Source organism: Eumetopias jubatus, unplaced genomic scaffold (assembly GCF_037043125.1).
Source record: "Eumetopias jubatus isolate StellerSeaLion01/CBP00866 unplaced genomic scaffold, mEumJub1_p1.0 scaffold_7, whole genome shotgun sequence".
Taxonomy (NCBI): Eukaryota; Metazoa; Chordata; class Mammalia; order Carnivora; family Otariidae; genus Eumetopias; species Eumetopias jubatus.
In genome coordinates, this window is record NW_028274813.1 from 118,981,229 (window position 1) to 119,002,594 (window position 21,366).

A 21,366-nucleotide genomic window follows, 5' to 3' on the forward strand; every position below is an offset into this window, starting at 1 on the left:
TGTTTCTCCTGTTCTCATCTTTCCCTACTGTTTCTGGGGCTCCAATTACAAGTGTATGAGATTGAGCGCGTTGTCCTGCAGCTCACGGATGATCTCGTTATTTCTTTAAATCCCTTTTTATCTCTGTGTATTTCATTTTAAATAGTTCTTTTTTCTCTGTGTTCAAGTTTACTAATCTTTCCTTCTGAAATAGCTCATGTGGCCTTTTCCCCATCTTGTGTATTTTCCATCTGAGACGTTGCAGTTTTCGTGTCCAGAGTTTCCATGCGGTGCTCTTCCTTCCCATGTTTCCGCTGATGCTCTCCTTGCCCTCGGGTGGTTTCCCCACAGGCGTGAGCTGATCAGTAGCCTGGTGCTGGCCCCGGGGGGGGGCGTTCCCCACGTGCACCTCGCACCCTGGTTCTCGCAGCCTTGGCTCCCGGGGGTGCTAGTCCTCCGTCCTGCGCTCAGCTGGCTCAGTCTGGGCCCCATCTGCCTGGGCTGCAGCCTGCGGTCCCCTCCAGCGGCATCACTGTTGCCTGCCCTCATTCGGGTTTTGAGTCGGAAATCATGTTTTTCACCTAAAAGCAACCTTTCCTGATCTCAGGTCATCTTCTTTTTATTCATGGAAGATCTCCGCACCACGGAGATTGGGTACTTCAGTATTGCGTGCTTCGCTGGAAGGTGTTTCTTGGGCAGGGGAGGGATTTGTTGTAATTTCTTCGTTTCTCAGATGGCTTCCCTGTTAGATGCTGAATCTTCTCATGCGTTCAGCTGATCTGACCCCTTCCTCACCTTCTTACTTGTCCTCTGTGCCTCCCTAACGCGTGTTAAGAGTTGAAATGGTTTTTGGTGAGTGTGTATTTCTTGGAAACTTCACTTTTCTAGACTGGGGCCCAGTTGTCGGGGCGGGGGCAGATAGGAGGCTGCGGCAGGCTGTGGTGGGCGGCCGGGGTGGGCAGGGGCTCGGCCGCTCCTCTCACTGGAACACCGGCCCTGAGAAGCAGGGCCTCCTTTTCACGGGGCAGGTTGGCTGCTGGAAGTCAAGGTGACACAAGAGCTCTGTCCCTGGCCTCTCTCTCCAGACCTGGGACCCTTTTCCTCCGCTTTCAGACTCCCTGGTCTCTTTCCTGCTTGCAGGCTTGCAGGCTTCTGCTGGGGGGTCCTTATATTTATTCCCAGGCAGCCCCTTCCTTTATATTTGTTGAACCACAGGGCTGCTCATATTCACCCCATCCACCTACCTGCACTGTTCCTTGCAAAAATTCCTCCATGCTTCAGACCTCTTCAGGGCCCTTGGCACTGTTTTCCGGCATGGATGCAGATTTTTGTTGCTATTTTTGTATTTTTTGATCATTTCATTAGCAGTTTGCAGGGGAGGCCAGACTTGGCCTGAAACCGCCTTCTGGACACGTCAGCCTGGGCTCCTTCCACGCGCCAGGCAGCCTTTCTGCAGCCAGGGAGGGAGGGGGGTTAATCATTTACCGGTAAAATGAAAGCCCCAGGCCTGCGTTTCTGGCATTTTTGTAGCATGATACCCAGAGAGGAATGTATTTCTTTCAAGCACACCCCAGCATATTCTAAACAAGATGAAGCATTTGTACTTTGGCCTGCAGATTAAATAGCAGAAGAGGCCCTGGCTGAGGGGTGGGGGACGGGGGTGACAGAGGGGAGGGGAGGACTCAGGGGCCCGTGCTGGGGGATGGGGGGTGGTGGCGAGTTTGTAACTCAGAGCAGAGCCCCGGGTGCTGCTCCCGTGGTCGTCCCGCTGGAATGTGCACCCTGGAGAAAGTCCGCAAGCTGTGGGCTTTCCAGAGGGCCCTGCGAGCCCGGTCGCCGGTGGCGGAGGGGCTGCAGCCGGTCAGCCACCGTGGAGCTCTGCTTCTCGGCGTGGATGTGCTCCAGGCCTCATCCTGGCCTCTGACTGCGGGACACGGTCGTCTCCGCGATGCTCGGTGCAGACCTGCGCTGCTGCCCACCCCTTGCCTGGCCAGTGTCTCCTCAGCGCCGTCCCCAGACGGCAGGGTGGGGACGGGGAAGGACTGACACAGCAGTCAGACTGCTGGGCAGCAGGGCTCCTCGTGAGTGTCCTTGGGGCCTGCTGGGAGCCGTGCTCAGTCCCTGTCGCCAGCCCTAATCTCGGGTGCCTTTGTCTTGTGCCGTTCCACGGCCGGAGGCTGGAGTTCTAACCCGAGGAGGGATGGTTGCCTGCAGGCCCGTCCCTGCTCCCTGGAAACATTTCCCTCTCCAGGCTGGCCAGGGGCTGACTGGGATTGCTGTCGCCTGCGGTCATGGCTTCCAGCCCGGACTCCGTCCCCGAGGCTGGTCATCTCTCTTCCCCTCTCTCGGGGATGGGTGGCATTAAATATTAATGCTGGTGTTTCCAAGTGTTTGCTTCTAAAATCTAAATTATTGATGGCCTTATATTTTAAAACACAAATCACATGCATTTCCCCAGACAGTCCTGAGGCGGTTAGAAGTTTTGCTTTTCTGTATGGCATGGCCTTTGCGAAGCACACGCCACAGATTTACTGCCAACAGAATGCAGGGACTGACGGGTCTCTCAGAAGCACATTTCCGAAACATCTGGAGCGCCTGGCTCCCCTGCCTCTGGGTGGGTGACAGCAGGGCAGCCTGAGGCCTGGCTCCCTGTGGGCTTCTGCCAACCCAGCCGTGGTCACCAGCTCCTCTCCCACCGAGCTCCAGCAGGACGGGTCTCGGCCCCATTCTCAGGCCCACCCCCTCCCCCAGAAGCTTCCACGTATCCTCTTGGGACAATGTTGTTCTGGAAAGAAGAATCTCTTGCTCTGTGTGGTATATTCCCCTCCCAGGGTGGTGAGCATCCTGTGTGATGTGGGAGAAGCCCGCCAGAGTATGGTCTGGGAAGGTGGCGTGTGGTGCAGCCTCCAAGGCGAGCTGGGAAAGGAAGCTTTCCCCAAACCATGTGTCCTTACAAAACCCCTACCAGACTCTAGTGCCAGTGTCCCTCGTGGATAAAGGACTGTGTGTTGGCCAGTGGGACACACGCACAGCCTGCCGCTCACTTACCCCGCCAAGGAGCCAAAGTCACGGACACGGGGGCATCCCCGCCGGTCTCCCGGGATTGCGAACTCCTTGAACCCGGCCGGCCATGGGCTGAGCCCCTCCCTGTGTCCCAGGTACCCCCTGTTGGGGGTCATGACAGGCAGTATCTTCATGGGCTCCGCAGGGGTCCCGCTCCTGGGCTTTCAGTCAAACGTGCGTATAGGCTCTGCCGGGGAGGGATTTTACTGAAGTAATTAAAGTCCCAAGTCAGTTGACCTTAGAAAATGGAGATCATCCAAGTAGGTCTGACCCCATCTGGGAAGCCATTATAAAAAGCAGAGAGTTTTATCTAGTTGGTGACAGAAGGAAAGACAGAGATTCCTAGCCCAGGGAGGACCCCACGTACCATCGCTGGCTTTGACAATGGAGGGGGCTGGGAGCAGTGGTCTGGGGGGCCCTGAGGCCCACCCACTGCGAGGCGCTTGGATGGGCCTGGGGCCAGGTTCCTCCCCAGAAGTTCCAGAGACGAGCCCAGCCCGGCCACCAGCTTGGTTTGGGCCTCGAGGGACCCTGAGTGGAGAACCCAGTGAAGCCCACCTGGGACTTGGACCCAAAGAACGGTGTGCTAAGAGGCAGCCGTTGTTCTAGGCATCTGGGTTTGTGGGAATCTGCTACCTGGCAGTAGAGACGAGGCCGAGTACCACTCTGTTTAGGGCCGCAGGGCTCCCAGAGCAATAGACAGGGCTCTTGGTTCACCTGCTCACAGCCTGTCCTCCCCGTGAGATGATCGGGTGTGGATTTGGACGAGCAGAGCAGCGTCGCCAGGATGACAAGGGCTGTATCCTTGATGAGGGAAGCGTGAGGCAGAAAGGCTTTCTTTCCAGAGCAAGAATTTGAAGAGGGAAGCGGAAGGAAGGCCCTCTCCAGTATGTTCCATTTGGTCTCACCTTCGGGTTCATCCCCAAGTGCGAGCGACCAGTTGTGCTCCCGCGTCTGAGTCCTGGGTGCTCCTGGCGCAGGTCGCCCCGGGCGGGTGAGGCCAGGGCGGGTGAGGGTTTCCTTAGCCTGGGGCTTCCTGACTCTGAGCGCTGACTCCCCGCTTCCTGCACTGCGGTGCGCTCGGGCGCTTTGTGCCCTTGTCGGGCAGAGCCAGGGACTGTGTCGCTGGCACACCATTTCTTCCGAGGGGCTTTTAGAGAACTGCCCCCTGCCCCTAACGACAAGGGGTGCACCTGTCTAGGAGCAGCGGAGCCTGAGTGACAGGTGGGAATCAGCTGAGTTCCTCAACCTTCTGGGGGCGGGATCCATGCCTCACTCTGCAGGCACCTTGTAAAGAGGAACCATATGTATACCATCTGTCATCCGAACCCGAGCACTCTGGGAGAGTGAGAAAGGACTCTCCTGGTAACTATGCTGGGCCACAGGCAAAGCCAGGATGACCCCAGACCATGCCTGCCCGGAGGGGTGCTGCCGCTCCCCTAAATCTACCCACACGCGGACGCAGACCCACGCCTGGGAATCTCCTGGGGATGCCTGAGACAGGCTCGCGGAATCTAAAGGTGTCTACAAAAACTGGAGAAAAAACTGAAAAAGCAATAAACGCACACACACAAGAATTACCAGCGAAGAAAGCCACCCTCGGATTTTCCCAGTCTAGGTGTGCGAGGCTGAAGCAGGCAGAGGGTGGCCACCATCCACGCAGTGGAGAGGGCACTGCGCGTGGCCAGCCCCAGAGCGGAGAAATATTCCATCACCCACTTGCCGACAACTGCCTTCCCCGCTCTGGGGCCGGCCACATGCAGAGCCCTTCTCCCTACTCCATGTTGGCGCATCCCTGTAACCTACTTTCCAGGTTGTGATGTGAATCACACGAAAAAAAAATTTTTTTTTTGAATGTTGTACTCAAGACTTTTTTTTAATTTAAATTCAGTTAATTGACATAGAGTGTATTATTGGTTTCAGAGGTAGAGGTCAGTGATTCATCTGTCGTGTATAACACCCAGAGCTCATTCCATCCCGTGCCCTCCCCAGTGCCCATCACCCGTTACCCCATCCCCCCAACCCCCATCACACAAAACTATACACAGAAAATGTTTCGTGATACCTGGCCCCTAGTAAAATGCATCAAGTTAAATTCCTTGTCCTTCCTCTTCTGTCAAAGGCCAGAGATGGTTGCATTCATCTGGGCTGTTTGGTTGTAAGTGACAGAAACTAAAATTGAATATTTTAGGTATGAAAAGGGGGGGGTTATTGGCAGCAGAGATTTGAACACCACGATGGTACTCTTTCACCAACTGATGCCTTCACTGCTTTCGTAGAGTCAGTTCTATTGTCTTAGATCCAGTTCTCCACGAAGCTGGAGTCATTGCCACTGAAAAAACTATGCTCACATCCTAAAGAAAAAGCAAGAGGAGAGGTGGGAATGGTCGCATTTTGCCTGTGGAGGACTCTGATTGGCCTGGCCGGATCATGGCCTAACTTGGGAACCAATCACTATGGACAGAGGAGGAATGAGGTACTATGATTGGCCCAGCTTGTGTCAGGTGCCCAGCGCTCAACCATCACTGTGGCCAGGGAGGTGGGCTCACGTAGGAAGAGGGCAAATGCTTTCCTGGCGTTGGTCATAAAGGAACAGCAGGCGAGCATCGCGATGGGGGAGGTCTCGGACAACTCTGCTGCCCAGCCCGAGCCCCTTCTTCTTCTGCGAGAAGGAAATAGTTTGAGCACAACTTGAGAACTGGCATGTGTGCCCTTGGTCGTGCCCAGACACCTGCCAGAGGGAATGGAGCCCACGGGAAAGGCAGGGGCCTCCGGAGCAGGAGGCTCTGCAGGTCACTTGGGAGCAGGCGCTGTAGGCGCCGCTTGGATTCCTGTGCTGGGGGCGTGTTTGTTCCTGCGTGCAGGTGGCTGGGGCCAGCCTTGGAGGACAAGAACACATTGTCCCTGGAACAGCAACCGACGTCCCTTCCAGGCTCGGGGCCCCGAGTCTTTGGAACAACATCCAATAGTGTCCGTCACCGGGCGGTCGCTTTTGTTGATAAGAATTTTCCCGTGTTTCCCTCCCTTGCTGTTTTGCTATTTTTTCTTTTTAGACCAGATGAGATGTTTCCAGTTTTCTTAAGGATTCTTTTGATGAAATAATTCTAATTTATATTTGTACTTCTCCTGTAGCCTGGGGAGCTGTTTTATGAAGCACAAAGCCTTCTTTTGTGATCTTGTCCAAGACAAACTTCTGATTCTTCTTTTTTTAAATAATGCTTAAAAATGCTTAAAAATCAGCTTACTGAAAACTGACGGAAGGGCCCTTTGCCCACAGAGAAAGGTGCTCTGTCGTTGGAATCTGTGAGCATTCTTCCAAACTAGCAGTCAGCAAATGTTTTTTGTCAAGGGCCAGGTAGTCGAGATGTTTGGCTTTCTGAGTCCTATAGTTTCTTTCGTAACTACTCAGCCCGACCATTGTAATAGGAAAGTAGCCGGAGACAATAAATAAATCAGTAAATGTCTGTGGCCGGGTTCCAATAAATATTTAAATAACAGGGAGAGTGAGCCAGGTTGGGGTCAGATGTCACAGTTTGCCAACTCCTGTTCTAGGGCATTTTATGCTTTCGACTTAGAAAAATTGTCTTTGAAATCCCTGGAATGTGTCATAATTCTCCCTGTGTCATGGACTGGAAACACGGAGTGGGGTCCAGAACTCACCACAGGTTCACGCAAGGCTCAGAGTAGACCAGGCATTGGTGTTGATAGCCTGTCCGCATGTAATTCCATTTTTGGGAATCTGTCCTAAGATGGTGTGGATATATATATATATTTTTTTTTTTTTCCCACCCAGTTACTGACCACGGCATCATTTGCCATGTGGAAAGCCTGGGAATAACTTCGTGTCCAGTGGTAAATCATCTATGCAAAATGATGTTTTAGAGCCTTTCAAATAATGTTCATGGTTACATTCTTGTGAGTTTATGTTGTGACAGAAGGTGGGAAAATACCACGGCACCTCAGTTGATGAAAGAATAGGCATGCGCAGAAAAAGATTTTCAGGAAATATGCCCAAATGTTAATAGTGTTTTTCTCCAGACAGGAAGATTGTCTGGGGTTTTTACTGTGCATGTGTGTATGTGTGCGTGTATTTGATTTTTCCAAAAACCCACTTTAGTTTTAGAATAAAAGCACTTTAAGGGGACATTAAGTAGTTCTTCAATCTTTAAGCTGGAGACAGGGTTTTGTGCAGTATTCTAGAACCTTCCAGAATGCCCTCTTCACTCAGAGAAGCCTGGAGGCCAGGGCCGGGCTGATTGTAGGGGAGCCCCCCCCGACCTGTGGCGCTCCAGTCCAGGGCCCTGTTGTCATCTTGGGGCTCACGGAGTTGCTGCCTGGAGCCAGCCGCCAACTGCTTATATTCTCATTCTTGAAGGGGGTTGATTGAGCTTCTGCATGTAAGTCTTCAGCTGTCCACATAACCCTCAGAGCAGGCATGTCTGGTCCTGACTTCCACTTGTGAGAACATGGAGCAGCCTGCTTACCCCCCCATAACCCACTCACATAGGGACTGCACCTCTGACCCTGGCTGCCTCTTCATTCTGGAATAGGGTACTTCAGGCTGGGGCTCTGCCATTCACTCACAAATGGTTCTCCTCCGTGCATCAAGTCCAGAGAAACATCTCTCCCACAGCTGCTGGTTGTGTGGGAAGATGGCTGGGCCTCTGCGCCACAGCTGGCCATGGTTCCCCGTGGGCCCTGCTCGCTCTGAGAGCAGATCCACGGGTCCACGCCCAGAGGGAAGCTCATCACTTACATACGGAAGGAAGCCCGCGGGTGTTGAGGGCTCAGATGCTGGACTCTTGGTGACACGGGGGACTAGAGTGGGGGGACTACCAGCGTGTTCAAATGTAAAATTTCAAATGCCTCATGTTCCAGAACGTCGTGGTGGGAGAGGTGGCTGCCCACGGGGGTTAGGGCAAGCACTGAGTGGGAATGCTGGGGAGTCCTCCATGTGGGTGCTGGGACCAAGTCCGATGACCGGCAGGCCTGGAGGTGAAGAGAAAGACGTGTAACAAGCTGGAGTCTGACGCGGACGAGGAGTGGACCGGTGGGAAGACCGAGATGTAGCAGGTGCGCCAGGCAGACTCACGAGTCTGGAGGGAGCTGCGGGTTATAGACAGGAGGGCCGTGTGGAAGGGCTCTGGGGCCAGGGGAAGAGGCAGGCCCACCTCTGACCACGTGGCATCTGGGCTGTGGGAGGGTACGCCTCCTCTCTGCAAGGCCTGCTGCTGGGGAAGCAGTCGGTTGGGCTGGTCTAACTTGGGGTTCAGGGAACCTCTGAAAGAAGTCAAGCGTGTAGGAGTCTGTCTGTTGCAGAATGGGCATTCCAGAGAGCACCCCCGAGGGGAGGAGGGGAGCAGGGATCATGCATGAAGAGTACGGAGATGAGAGGTGGCCGCGTGGCTGGGGGTTCAGCACCCGCCGAGGGGAGCAGGCTGGGATTGATTGGTGGCGGGGCCGCCCCGGGACAGCATTGCAGAGTGAGTCCTCTGACCCCGGGGATGAGGCTGGACTCTGGAAGGAGTTGGACTGATTGTGCTTTGAGGGACCCACTGGGAGCAGCCCTGGGAATCCAGCCCCATGGTTCTAAGCAGACCTGAGGGTTCTGTGGGCCAGAAGAGAAGACTGGAAGCAAAGCACGTAGCAGCCACGTCTCCGTGTCCCCTTCCCTGCAGGGGAGCCCTGTTGCAAGTAAGCCCGATGCCCCGTTGCTGGTGGGACGGAGCGTGGTCCCCGGTCCCCTTTCCCGGGACTCACTGCCCAGTGTTGGGGGGCGGCCACTTGCCTCTGTACGTCTCTGCTGCTTTCACATTTGTCAAAAACCCAGTTTCAAGGACCACCTTTCAGGAACACATCCGCTGTATAAAGCTAAGCATGCTTTCCCCCAAGGAGCCCGGAAAGGGGGCTCCCTGTGCCCGAGGAAACTGGAGAAGCACACAGAGAAACAAACGTGGCAGCCATCGTCTCTCGGGGTCCATTCCAGATCATGGAAATGTGTTTTCTCATTTCCTCATATTCCATGGCTCATGTGTTACGCAGCCGTGGTTTATTTTCAGAGCACACTTTGGAATTTGACAGACTCTCAGGCTGGCCTGCTTCACAGCTGAAACCACTTGCCATTTGGTTGATGATACAGCGAGTGACAGTTTCCCCTGGAAACAGCCGCAAGGAGCAGCTGTCTGCAAGTGGACAGACAGGTGTCAGCCCTGGGGCAGCCGCCGCCTGGGGCACCCGCTCGGGCAGCCCTTGGCAGACAGGGCGTGGGCCTCTCCGCGGGGCTCAAGTCTGGGGGGCGCGTCCTGCCTGAAGACGTTCGGGCTGCCGTGGGCGTGGCCATGCGCCCGCTACTGCTGTGGGTGCCAGTGGGGGACAGCCCGTGAGGCACCGGCTCCAGCCCAGGGAGAGAGCCCCCCAGGCACCGCCCCCCCGCCCTGCACGCCTTCTCCCCCCTGGCGCAGTGAGACCCTGGCCTCGGGGGGGTCTTCCTCAAGGCCCTTGTGATTTCAAGTGATGGGAACCCATTGAGTGATTTGTTGCAGAGGGGTGGGTCTCCAGTCGTGTTTTTATTCCTGCTCTGCGGTATTTTTGTTTAGAGCATTTACCCCCACCTGACAGCGTCCCCGCTTCCCTCCCCCTCCCCCCCATTCTGTTCTTTGGGTTTTGCTGTCTGTTCACCCGCTAGACTCTCATGTCCTCTGCCTGATTAACTGTGCATTTAATAAATACAGGGGTAAGTTGGGACAATAAGCAGGAGGTGGGCGAAGGGAAGGGGGAGCTACTGGGAAGGCCCAGAGCCTCAGGAGGCAGAGCAGTACAAGGGGGCGGGTAGGGACAGCGAGCTGGCTGAGCCGGGCGGGATTGGAGCGGGGGGGGGGGGGGGGGGGAGGGGCAGGCAAGGTGCAGCAGGTGCAGCCCCAGAGGCCAGATCTGGGCGGGGGGGCGGGGGGCCCTTCACGGTGGGCGGAAGGACTTGGAGTTTATTGAGAATCCGTAGTGGGGAGCATGGAAGGTTTTCAAGGAGTGTGATGTGATCATTTGTTTTTTTGGTTTTTGTTTTTGTTTTTTTTTTTAAGATTTTATTTATTTGAGAGAGAGAGAATGAGATAGAGAGCACGAGAGGGAAGAGGGTCAGAGGGAGAAGCAGACTCCCTGCTGAGCAGGGAGCCCGATGTGGGACTCGATCCCGGGACTCCAGGATCATGACCTGAGCCAAAGGCAGTCGCTTAACCAACTGAGCCACCCAGGCGCCCTTGATCATTTGTTTGAGTCTGCCAGGAACCTCACACTAACCGCATTCCTCGTGTGTGCAGATCACACACCATCACCGCAGTCCTGAGCACGAGATCTGATGCCTCCATTTTGCAGAAAAAGAAAAAACAAACAAAGCCACCATGGGCCAGCAAGGCTGAGTGCCTGGGTCACACGCGTGATGAAGCGGTGGCTGTTTTGTGTTGTAGGTGGAGACTTCTGTAGGCTGCCAGAGGGCAGGCTGTGGGGCCAAGGCCCAGGCGGGACAGGGCTGAGTTCCAAAGCACCCTGTGAGGAGCTCCCGTAGGTGGGCAGTCAGGTGCGTGCTGTGGACACAGCTGGTGGCCGTGTGCGAGGCGTCCTGGAGGAGGCTGGAGGCTGGGAGCCCGTGAGTGTCCGTTGAGGGATGGCAGGCAGGCGGAGGAGATGGACAGACCGGTGGGCGTGCGGGGGGTGACGGAGGGAAGGACTCCCACAGGGCGTCTGAGCCTTCTGAGCTTGACTTCGTGTGGATGGCGATGCATTTGCTGACGTCGGGGAGGAGCTGGTGGTGGTCTGGGGCCGAGGGGATGGAGGGGTGGTGCTGGAGGCGTGCGCACGGGATTATCAGCGTCATCCAGGCCGCCATCCCTGGAGTGGGTAAATTTGGTCGGGGTGCCCAGGGGGAGGAGAGACGGTGGCCCAGCTGAGGTCGCCGGGGGGTGAGGGGAGAGAGGAGAGGAGCGGAGACCACGGGAATTGGGTGCTGGGATCAGCAGCAAGGAAGTTTCTGGCGACTTCGGCAAATGCTGTCTCCATGACGTGATGGGGAGAAACCGACTTGGGATGACTCCAGACGGTGGCATCCGAAGGAGCGGGAACAGCAGGTGTAGACAGCCCTCCAAAGAAGATGGGGCATTTAGAACCATATGGATTTTGTGTCTCCGCGTGTTCCCAGACAGAATGCTGGGGATCCAAGAAACAATTTGCACAGCCCTGTCTGTCCTCCTTTGCAGAGCCTTTGGAGAAAGCTCTCCCCCCGCAACCCCGCCCCGCACCCCCACCGAAGGCAGAGGCTTACACCTGTGTCCCTCTCTCACTTAGGCCGGATCCTGGACCTGAAGACGGGGACGGTCAAGAAAGAAGGGCAGCAGTCTTCCATGAGGATGTGCATGGGCTCGCGGAGGTCCTTCATCTGCAGGATGAGGTGTGTGGGGTGCCGGGGGGCCGTGGCTGTGGGTGGTCCGCTCTTTCTGTCCTGCCATGGGCTCTGCTGCTGCCCCACATCGGGGTCCCGGCTGTGGCCTACGAGCCTGCAGCCCCTGCGGTCCGTCTGGGAGGGCTCTCGTCCCTCGGCCTGACTTCCCGCCGCGTTCTGCCCACTCCCGGGTTGGCTTCCCCTGTCCCCTAGGTCTCAACTTTCTACTGGTTCTTCAAGCCCTCCAGGCTCTGCATTTCTCAACATAGTTTATGTAAGATCGGTCGATTTCATAGTTTTATGTTTCCTGTGCCAAATCATACATTTTAATTAGAATTTAAGTTTGATATTGTCGATTGATGTTCTTGGTGTAAATATCTCGGTTCTGCGAGTGCCCCAAGGGTAGGAGGTTTGAGTTAGCCTCCCTGAGCCCCCGTGACCTGCAGCAGAGTGTGGCTAGCACATGGCTGCTGAGGACATGCAGGAGTGACTGACCCTGGGGGTAATTAGAGAAGTTTCTGTCCCTGAAGAGGAAAGAACAGGGATTTTGAGACTTCACATCCAGCTGAGACCGTCCTATACCCCGAGGCCCTGTTGGGAGCAGGCGGGAGGTGCCTGACAGGGAGTCTGCCTAGTGTGTGGGATTCTGGAGGCTCTAAAACGAGGCAATGGTTCTCATTCATTCATTCAGTTATTCGACACATTTATATTGCTGGCCTGCCTGCATTAGGTGGTTGTCAAGATGCCAGGGCTCAGCACGGAAAAAAGCAAACAAAACCTCCAAGCATCTAGAGCATCACTTCAGTCAGGGAGATGAAAGTACCACATAGATACTTGAAATGCCCGATGGTGGTGAGTGCTGTTGAGGAAAATGAAACAAATGGAAGAAGAAGTAGGAAGGAGTAGGAGTTACTGGTTTATGTGTTAGTTTGTAGGTAGGTGAGGGGAGCTCCCATTGATACGGTGACATTTAGAGTGGAGACCTGGGACTATCTGGGGAAAGAAAACACCAGGCAGAGGGAACAGCAAGTGCAAAGGCCCTGAGGCAAAAGGATGTTCTCGTCATGCTCAGGGAACCAGAAGGCTACTCTCGCGGAGCAGAGTGAACAGGGCATGGGGAGGGGAATGGTCGTCAGTAAGGTTGGGATGTCAGGTAGTCATAAGACATCAGCTTTTACTCTGAATAAGATGGGAGGCCATTGGCACAGCACACGGGTGCCTTGGTCAGCAGAGCACGCCCATCCCAGCAGCCCCAAGCCGTCCCCCCATGAATGCCCTCCCTGGGAGCGTCTGCAAGTAGCCTCCGTGCCGTGAGCACTGCCCCATCACGACGACTCAGGCAGGCCCCTCCCTGCCTTGGGGGGTCCTGGGGGGCACCATCCAGGTGGCGCCACACAACCCGGATTCACCTGTGAGGTGGGTGGCCCTGCCGTCTGCCGAGCGCATGACCTTGCCCTCCAAATAAAGTGGGTCAGTTTTAGGAAGATGCTGAAAGCCAGGCAAGCTCGCCCAGGTGGCGGGGTCCTGGATTGGCCCTGCTGGGGGGACACGCATGTGCTGGCAGCGGTCCCAGGGTTCAGAGGACAGTTGGACCCTTACCTTGGCCGTGTTGAGTAGGAAGACATCCAGAGCGTTAGCTGTCGTGGAGTTGGGAGCGGGGAGCCCACGTGAGGCGGGGTAGACCAAGTGGCTACCAGCTCTGGCCACGGTGTAGACCATGCTGTTCAGAGCCTGGGGGGCCATGGCGGAGAGAGGCGGGAAAGGCCCCCCAGAGCGGCCTGGCCTCCCTGGAAGGACCTGTGGAAAGGCCGCTCTGCCCTCTGTCCCCACTCTGCCCTTTGCCGTCAGTGGCCATGGTGGCCGTGTTACTCCCCAGCAGGTGGGAGGGAGGGTCCCACGACTGCAGCCCAAGCCCGAGAAGATGTTTCTTGTCACCAGTGGGTACCATGTGTTTTGAGTTGCTGTCTCTGCTGAGGCGTGAAGAGACGCTACCACGGTCATCCCCCACTTCCCTGCTTTCCCGAAAGCCACCCAGTGCCACAGACGTGAGTCTCCAGCTTGGAGCGTGGCCAAGATCCCCTGGAGTCCTTCTGTGTCTCCACCCTCCGGGCTGGGCCCCGAGCATTGCCCAGTGGGTCTCACTGCCCTGGCCTTCAGGGACAATCCATGTCCCAGGGCACGCAAGCCCACTTCGACACTTTGGAAGGGAACCGGCTGTTGGGCTCACTTGGGTCAGTGGGTGAGCATCAGATCAGACCCACCTTTCTGACTGCAACACTCCAGCCTTCATAAACTTGGGCGTTTTTCATTGTAATGATTTCTCGAATCTCAGGTGTGGAAACGCTCCTTTGGATCACCTCCCTCTAAACAGAATAACCACCATGAGGAAAAGGTTCAGGTCAGTAGGCTTTTCTGACGTGTGTTTGGGGCCACGCTGCTGGAAAGCCTAAGTGCACTGAGCTAGGGGGTGGCGGGACCTGAAGAGGGACCGAGTGCAGGGAGGGGCGTGTGGTGCGCACATCTGGGCTGGGGCTGCAGGGCTGAGCAGGGAGGGGAGCTGGGTGCAGCTTTGCAGGAGGGAAAGCAGGCTGGGGGAAGGCAACGTTGAAACTCACAAGGCAGGTGCAACCCCAGGAGCTTAGATCACAGAGGACCCATCGGTGACCTTGCCTTCCCACCAGGGGCTGAGAGCCATCTCACAAACGCTCTTTCTTTAGGAACGGCCTTGGTCCCGTGAAAGAAGGGGAGGCCCAGTATGCTGTGGTCCACTGCACGGGGTACATCAAGGCGTGGCCCCCAGCAGGTAAGTGAGGCCACATATTCATCCCAAGGGAGTCAGGCACTCTTCTCACCTAATACTGCTTTCCTGCTAGGGATGTAATTCTATGGAAAGAGGCAGTAAGATATTCTTATTTTTCTTTGTGCTTAGAACATAATAATCTTTGTAACTGGAAAAACTCCTGCTTCTTGAGGCAAAGGTTTCTGCAAAGAGCAATCCTGCAAGGGTGGTGGGAGCCTCAGCCATTTCTGAGTTCTGTCACCCAGAGCCCTGGGTGAAACCATGGTGGCATTTCAGATGGTAGTTCCGACACTCACTGGGATGGTTCAGACAGACAGACGGACAGCCGCAGGTGCTGGTGAGGATGTGGAGCCCCTGGCAACCCTCAGCAGCACTGGTGGGAATGTAAAATGGTGAGCTGGTTGGGAAACCGGATGGACGGTCCTCACGGTGTTGAACGTAGAGCTGCCCTATGATGGAGGAGTCCCACTGCAGGGTGCGCTCAGGTGAACCCAAAGCATTTGTCTGCAGAGAAACATGCACGTGAATGTTCACAGCCCCGTTAGTGGCCAGACTGTGGAAGCAGCCGAATGTGTGCATCAGCTGATGAATGGATAAATAAAACGTGGAGTATCTGTACAACGAAATGTTATCCAGCCAATCAAGGATCCATGCTACCATATTGGTGACCCTGAAAAACGTCATGCTAGGCCAAAGAAGGCAGACACGCAGGCAGCATGTGATCTGATTCCATTTATGTGCAGTATCCAGACAAGGCAAATCCTTCCCTACAGAAAGTAGATTTGTGGTTTCCGGGTGCCGGGGATGACTGTGGGTACAGCGCTTCTTTTCAAGGTGACACAGATGTTCTGAAATCAGATAGCGGTGCTGGTCGCCCAACTCCACAGTCTGAAAAACCACTGAACTGTACACTTGACGACGGCACAGTCTATGTGTGTGAATTATAGCTCAATCTGTCTCTTAAGCCAAAGAATACATGCTGTTGAGCATTTGTTTAAGTGTCCATAAGATCAGGTTGATTGATAATGCTGTTAAGGACAACTGTGTCCTTATTATTTACCTGTTCAACGTATCAGTCCCTGAGGGTGGGGCGTTGAAGTCTCCAACCATAACGGAGACAGGATTTGCCTTCTTCTTCTGGTAGTTTTGCCCTTGTTTGCCTCCCATCTCTTGATGCTCTGTTGTTTGGTTCATACACATTGAGGGTTTTTGTGTCTTCTTGGAGAATTGACCCCTTTGTCGTTATGTATTGCCTTCCTTATCCCTAATAAGTTTCCTTGCTCTGAATTCTACTTTGTCTGAAAATAATACAGCCACTCCAGCATTGTTTGGATTAGTATTAGCATGGTATGTTTTTCTCCATCCTTCTGCTCCTAGCCTAACTGTGTCATTGTATTTACAGTGAGTTTCTTGTAGACAGTACGTCGTTGGGTCTAGTGTTTTCACCCACTCTGACAATCTGCCTTTTAATTTGTGTGTTTAAACCATTCGCATTTAGTGTGATTATTGATACACTTTGATTAATGCCTAGCATCTTTTCTATTCATTGTATTTGTTCTTTTCTTTTTCCCCTCTCTGCCTTCTCTGATTAGGATTTCATATTCTCTCCTATCTTAGCGTATCAATTATGGGTTTCTTTAAAAATATATTTATTGGGGGACCTGGGTGGCTCAGTTGGTTGAGCATTCGACTCTTGATTTCAGCTCAGGTCGTGATCTCAAGGTCGCGAAATCCAAGCCCCACATCAGGCTCCGTGCTCAGCAGGGAATCTGCTAGAGATTCTCTCTCTCCATCTGCCCCTCCCCCTGCTCGCCCTCTCTCTCTCTAAAATAAATAAAATCTTTAAAAATATATATATGTTTATTGTTTGCCCTAAGTGTGAAATATACATTTACAACTAATGTAAATCCACTTTCAAGTACTGTTGTACCACTTTGTGGGTAGTGCAAGGATTCTGTCACCCGTCTTTCCTTCTCCCTCCCTCCATCACCTGCGGCTCTGCTCCCACGCGGTCATGGGCCTCATCACCCTACACATAATGTTACCATTATTGCTCGGAACACACGGAAATATATTAGCTCAATTAAGAATAATAAAAATAAAAAAGTTTATTTTACCTGAATTTATTCTTTCTCTGACATTCTTCCTTTATATGGATCCGTGTTTCTAACCCACATAGTTTCCTTCTTCCTGAAAAACCTGTTTTGACATTTCTTGCAGGACAGCTCTGCTGGCGATGAATTCTATTTTTGTTTTTCACAGAAAGTCCTTATTTCTCCTTCACTCTTGAAGGATAATTTTACTGGACATAGGATTTTAGGTTGATGCTTATTTTCCTCCAACATTTTAAATATTCTCTCTTCTTGGGGTGCCTGGATGGCTCAGTCGGTTAAGTATCTGACTCTTGATCTTAGCTCAGGTCTCGATCTCACAGTTGTGAGTTTGAGTTCCACGTTGGGCTCCATGCTGGGCGTGGAGCCTGCTGATGAATGAATGAATGAATGAATGAATGAATGAATATTCTCTCTTCTTGTTTCCATGGTTTCTGATGGGAAGTCCACAGACCTCTTATCCTTGTGTTTTTACAGATGGTGTGGAACTTTTTTTTTTTTTTAATTTCCTGCCTTCTTTCAAGACTTTTTTTGTCTTTGGTTTTCTGCAAAAAAACCTCAGTAGTTCAATGACATGCCTCAATAGTTCATTTTGGTTTGCTTTTTGGTTATTTATACTGCTTGGTCATGTCTGAGCTTCCTGTGTCTGTGGTTTGGTGTCATTAATTTTGAAAAATTCTCAGACATTGTTTTTCACATATTCCTTTGGTTCTATTCTCTTTCTTCTCTCTTTGGTATTGCGATTGCACATGCATTATATCATTTGAAATTGTACTATGAGTTGGGGGTATTGTGTTCTGGATTTTTTTCACTCTTTTTTTTCACTTTGCATTTTAGTTTTGGGAGTTTCAATCAACATGTCTTCAAGCTCACTGAGTCTTTCCTTGGCAATGTCCAATCTACTGACGATCTATCAAAGGCAGTCCTCATTTCGACAATGTTTGTTATTTCTAGCATTTCCTTCTGCTTTCCTCCTGGAGTTTCCATCCCTCTGCTTGCATTACCTGTTTTTGCTATTGTCTGTTCTCCCACTAGAGCTCTTAACATATTAATTATAGTTATTTTAAATTCCCTGTCTAGTAATCTCAAGGTCTGTGTCATATCTGAGTCTGGTAATGTTGCTTACTTTGTCTCCTTAGGCTGTGTTTTTTTCTTGCCTTTTAGCATACCTTGTAAATCTGTGTTGAAATCCAGATGTGATGTGTCAGGTAATAGCAGCTGAGGTAAACAGTTCATGGCGTGAAGTTTAATGTTTCCAGGAGTTTTCAGCGCTTAATGTTGGCTGTATGTATACATATATCAGCTTGACATATATACATGTAAGTGTATATATTTCTTAGTTTATGTATTTTTTATTTATAAATTTTTTTACCTACTTAAACCATAATGCACAAAATTGTCGTGATGCTGCTTGCCCGAGGCCCCTGGCTAGACTCGAGACAAGAACTCATAAAGCAGCACAGCCTTCACAGTGTTCAGAGCCTGGACCTCAGCTCTGAGATCTAGAAACAGTCCTGATGGTGCTCTAGAATTGGTCAGCCCCAGCTACTGTGGGAGAGCCCTCGGAAGCTGATGCATTCCCCAGATGTGATCCAGTCATGCCGTGGGGTTACCTGGTCTGTGACGCGGACGCTCGTGTCTGTTGTCCAGGGAACCTGTGAGCCTCTGAGGTCCTTGTGAGACCAGATTTGTATTGGAAGGTGTGCACATCCACCTTCCCACAGCCGCTCAGCTCACGGAGCACACGTGGTGGCCGGATGTGTGCCCATTGTTGAGCAAGGCTCTCCAGCGCCAGACGTGGGCCCGTCCCTCAGGGAGCACAGAGACATATGGCTGGGGGCCAGCACGAACACAGACGACCACAGGAGAGTGGAGAGTGTGGTGAAACAACCAGCCCTGGGGACAGGGCGTGGGACCCCGCACCCCAAGTGACCCCAGGGTCAGGAGAGCTTCCTGGAGGAGGAGGCTCGTCCCAGGGCAGGTGGGTACCACCGAATCCAGCTCTTGGGACCCTGGTTCCAAGAGCCCATCCCTTTCTTAATGTCTTCCTCTTCTGAAGTCATTAGTCATTCTCATTATAGCAGGCAAATTCCTCATCCTGTTTCTGGCCCCCAAGTACTCTCCTTCTGACCACTTTATTTGGGCTGCAGGCCTACAGTATCATGAGAAATGCCATGATCGTCATGAGTCTAACTCAGGATCCTGGTGGACGAGCAGAAGGGATGAGTCTGAGGCCCAGGGTGCAGGCTGTTGACTACACCCAGAGCCTGCACAGGTAACCCCGGGCAGGCTCTCCTGGAGTCGCGTGAGGTCTGTCCCCCTGAGTGTTTGTGTGGACAGGGTGAGGGGGCAGCAGGACTTAGCATGAAGCCTTCAGTGACCACCTTGTAACTGTGCCAAGTGAGAAAGGGTTGAAGGAGCCGGGGGTGTTTGTCTTGGAGAAAGTAAGACATGATTTCTGTCTTGAGGTATTTGAGGGGGTGTCATAGGAGGGAGGAATTAATCTTACTTAGGATAGTTCCAGAAGGCACAATTTGGACCAAAAGAGGAAAGTTACCAAAAGGCAGATTTTAACTCAATTGGGAGAAATGAGCAAAGGATATGAACAGGGTATTAAAAACATGTATAAATATAAATACATACACACACTAAGCAGATGGGAAAATGTTAGTTCCCTGTTAGAACTGCAAATTAAAATAATTTGATATGGTCTTCTCCTACCTATCAAATGGTAAAAATCAAAAAAGACAAAATACACAGCATTGGTAAGGTTCAGAAAAACAGACACTTTGATGAACTGCTGGTCAGAATATTATAAATCAGTACAGACCTTTCTGTGGACTCATTTGGCAGTGTTACCAAATGCTTTAAAATGTGCATTCCCCAGCATACAGGAATTGCACTGGTAGGAATTTATTCCAGGGAATTATCAGAGATGCCTATTACATGTTTAAGCGTTATATATAATTGTAAAAGCATTGAATTCGTGTAAATTTCAGTGACAGAGTTGGTTCAAAACAGCATGGAGCATCTGTTTGGTGGGACACCTGATGATCACAAACTAGGCGTGCTTTCAAAGGTTACTTCAGAATGAAGCACCGCGCTAGGAAGTGTGAAAAAGAAGAGCAGGTTACACAACAGAAACATCATGATCCCAAGTTTACCTTTGTCGTAACTGAGTAGTGTATCCATGCATGGATCAGTTGTACATACAATGTTACCCAATGTGACTCCTGTGGAGCAGAGCGCTCCTTACTTTTCTCTCTTCGCTCCTGCGTTTGCCCAGCGTGTATGTGACTTTCGTGATCACAGAAAATGATGTTTTAAAGAAGTGCATCTGGGGGCATCCAGGTGGCTTAGCTGGTTAAGCCTTGGCTCAGGTCATGATCGCAGGGTCGCGAGATCAAGCCCCACATTGGGCTCCATGCTCAGTGGGGAATCTGCTTGGGATTCTCTCTCCTTCTGTGCCTCCCCCCTGCTCGCACTCTCTCTCTCTTAAAAAAAAGAAGCCAGTCTGAATTTTCTGAAGCCTGTTCCAGACGACTGGATTGAGTGGTTTGCACTGAATTCAAAAATTACATCTTTTTTTTGCGTTTGGTTTTGTTTTGTCGTTGTCTTTCATTGTTGTGCTTCTATAAAGGTGAAGGTTCTGGAAGACAAGCCTGCATCCACACGTGATGAGTGCAGCCTGCCTCCGGGATGCTCAGCTGATGCTGCCTTGCTCTGTGGCTGACGCTACGCCGTTCCTTGGTTGATAACTACATTCTTAGCACATGGGACACTGTGCTTCCCATTGAGATCTCTCAGGACCGAGTGCGTGGTGCCTTCATTCCCCCGCCCCAGTGCTCAGCTCAGACCTGGCTCAGAGTATATATTTCCTGAAGACTGGACAGATGGACGGGCAGATGGACAGACGGATGAAAGGAAGAAAGGAGAGAAAGAAGGAATGAGACAGAAGAATAGTTGACCTAGGGGGTGGATATGGGAAAGAACTTCATGCCAGAATTTCCAGAGGCGTTTGTACAATCTACTTTCCCAGAAGTCATTTAAGAGGGAAGAGAGTCATCTGGCCTCGATGAGGTGGCTGCAGTGAGGTCATTGGCATGCTCACCCTAGGATAAGGTCGGGGGACGGGAGCACTGGAACAGCGACCCCCACACACACTTGCATGGAGCCTCGTGAATGTTCTGGCGGAGTGCTGTCCCTGCTCGCCTTAATTATAAATGTGGTTAGAAAGGATGAAGTCCTAAGCACCCATGTTGCCGAAAATATATCCACAGGCGACCTTGGACATCTCAAGAGGGGAAAAGAGGCAGACTTTGTGGAGCCGACGACAAGGGCCTCAGGAAGGAGTCCTGGACAACCCGCATGTGGCCCGTGGGCCTCCCCCCGAGCCGGCTGGCCGTGCACTCAGACCTCTGCTTGGGGCCCGCGGACCCCACCACACCCTCTGGTGTGTCCCAAGCCCCATCTGCGACACGGTGGCCTTCCCGGTTCCCCTCAACTGCACCGTGTACTACGTGGGTTTCATTTTAAGTGTTTGGGTGGAACGGGAAGAAAGAGTGGGGTTCCACAGACTGTCCCCTCAAATCCTGTAGCTGCTTCGTCTGAAGAAACAGACACACTGTGGTCAACAGAGTAAGTGGGTGAAGAAGTCACCTGCAACAGGTTGCAGTTTATGTCTCGTGAGGTGTGTTCAGAGTCCCCAGGGAACTTTGACATTGGGAAGATGGTATTTATTGCCCCCACCCAGTCGTCACCACCCTGCTACCTGCATTTCAGACGGACGTCCAGCCTTGAGCCAGAAGCCACCTCCATGCAGGCCTCTGTTCCAGGAACTGGGCTCTGACCGGCTTGGTCCATCCCCTGACAATCCGGTTGTGGGGGGATCCCTGGAGAACGGGCCGTGCGTCCGCGCAGGAGAGCCACGGTCCGACCCAGGAGAGGGGAGCCTGACTCAATCCGGCCTGTCCCTCCGGCCTGCG

The 21,366-nt window shown here is 52.6% G+C and overlaps 1 protein-coding gene across 1 annotated transcript in view; it reads left to right on the plus strand.

Moving 5' to 3' along the window:
- ARNT2 (aryl hydrocarbon receptor nuclear translocator 2) overlaps positions 1-21,366 on the plus strand; it is a 123,217-nt gene that overhangs the window by 34,669 nt on the left and 67,182 nt on the right. The window contains exons 5-7 of the mRNA XM_028089417.2: positions 11,377-11,479; positions 13,803-13,868; positions 14,188-14,273. Of these exons, the coding sequence (XP_027945218.1) occupies positions 11,377-11,479; positions 13,803-13,868; positions 14,188-14,273 (255 nt within the window). The remainder of the gene's footprint in view (positions 1-11,376; positions 11,480-13,802; positions 13,869-14,187; positions 14,274-21,366) is intronic.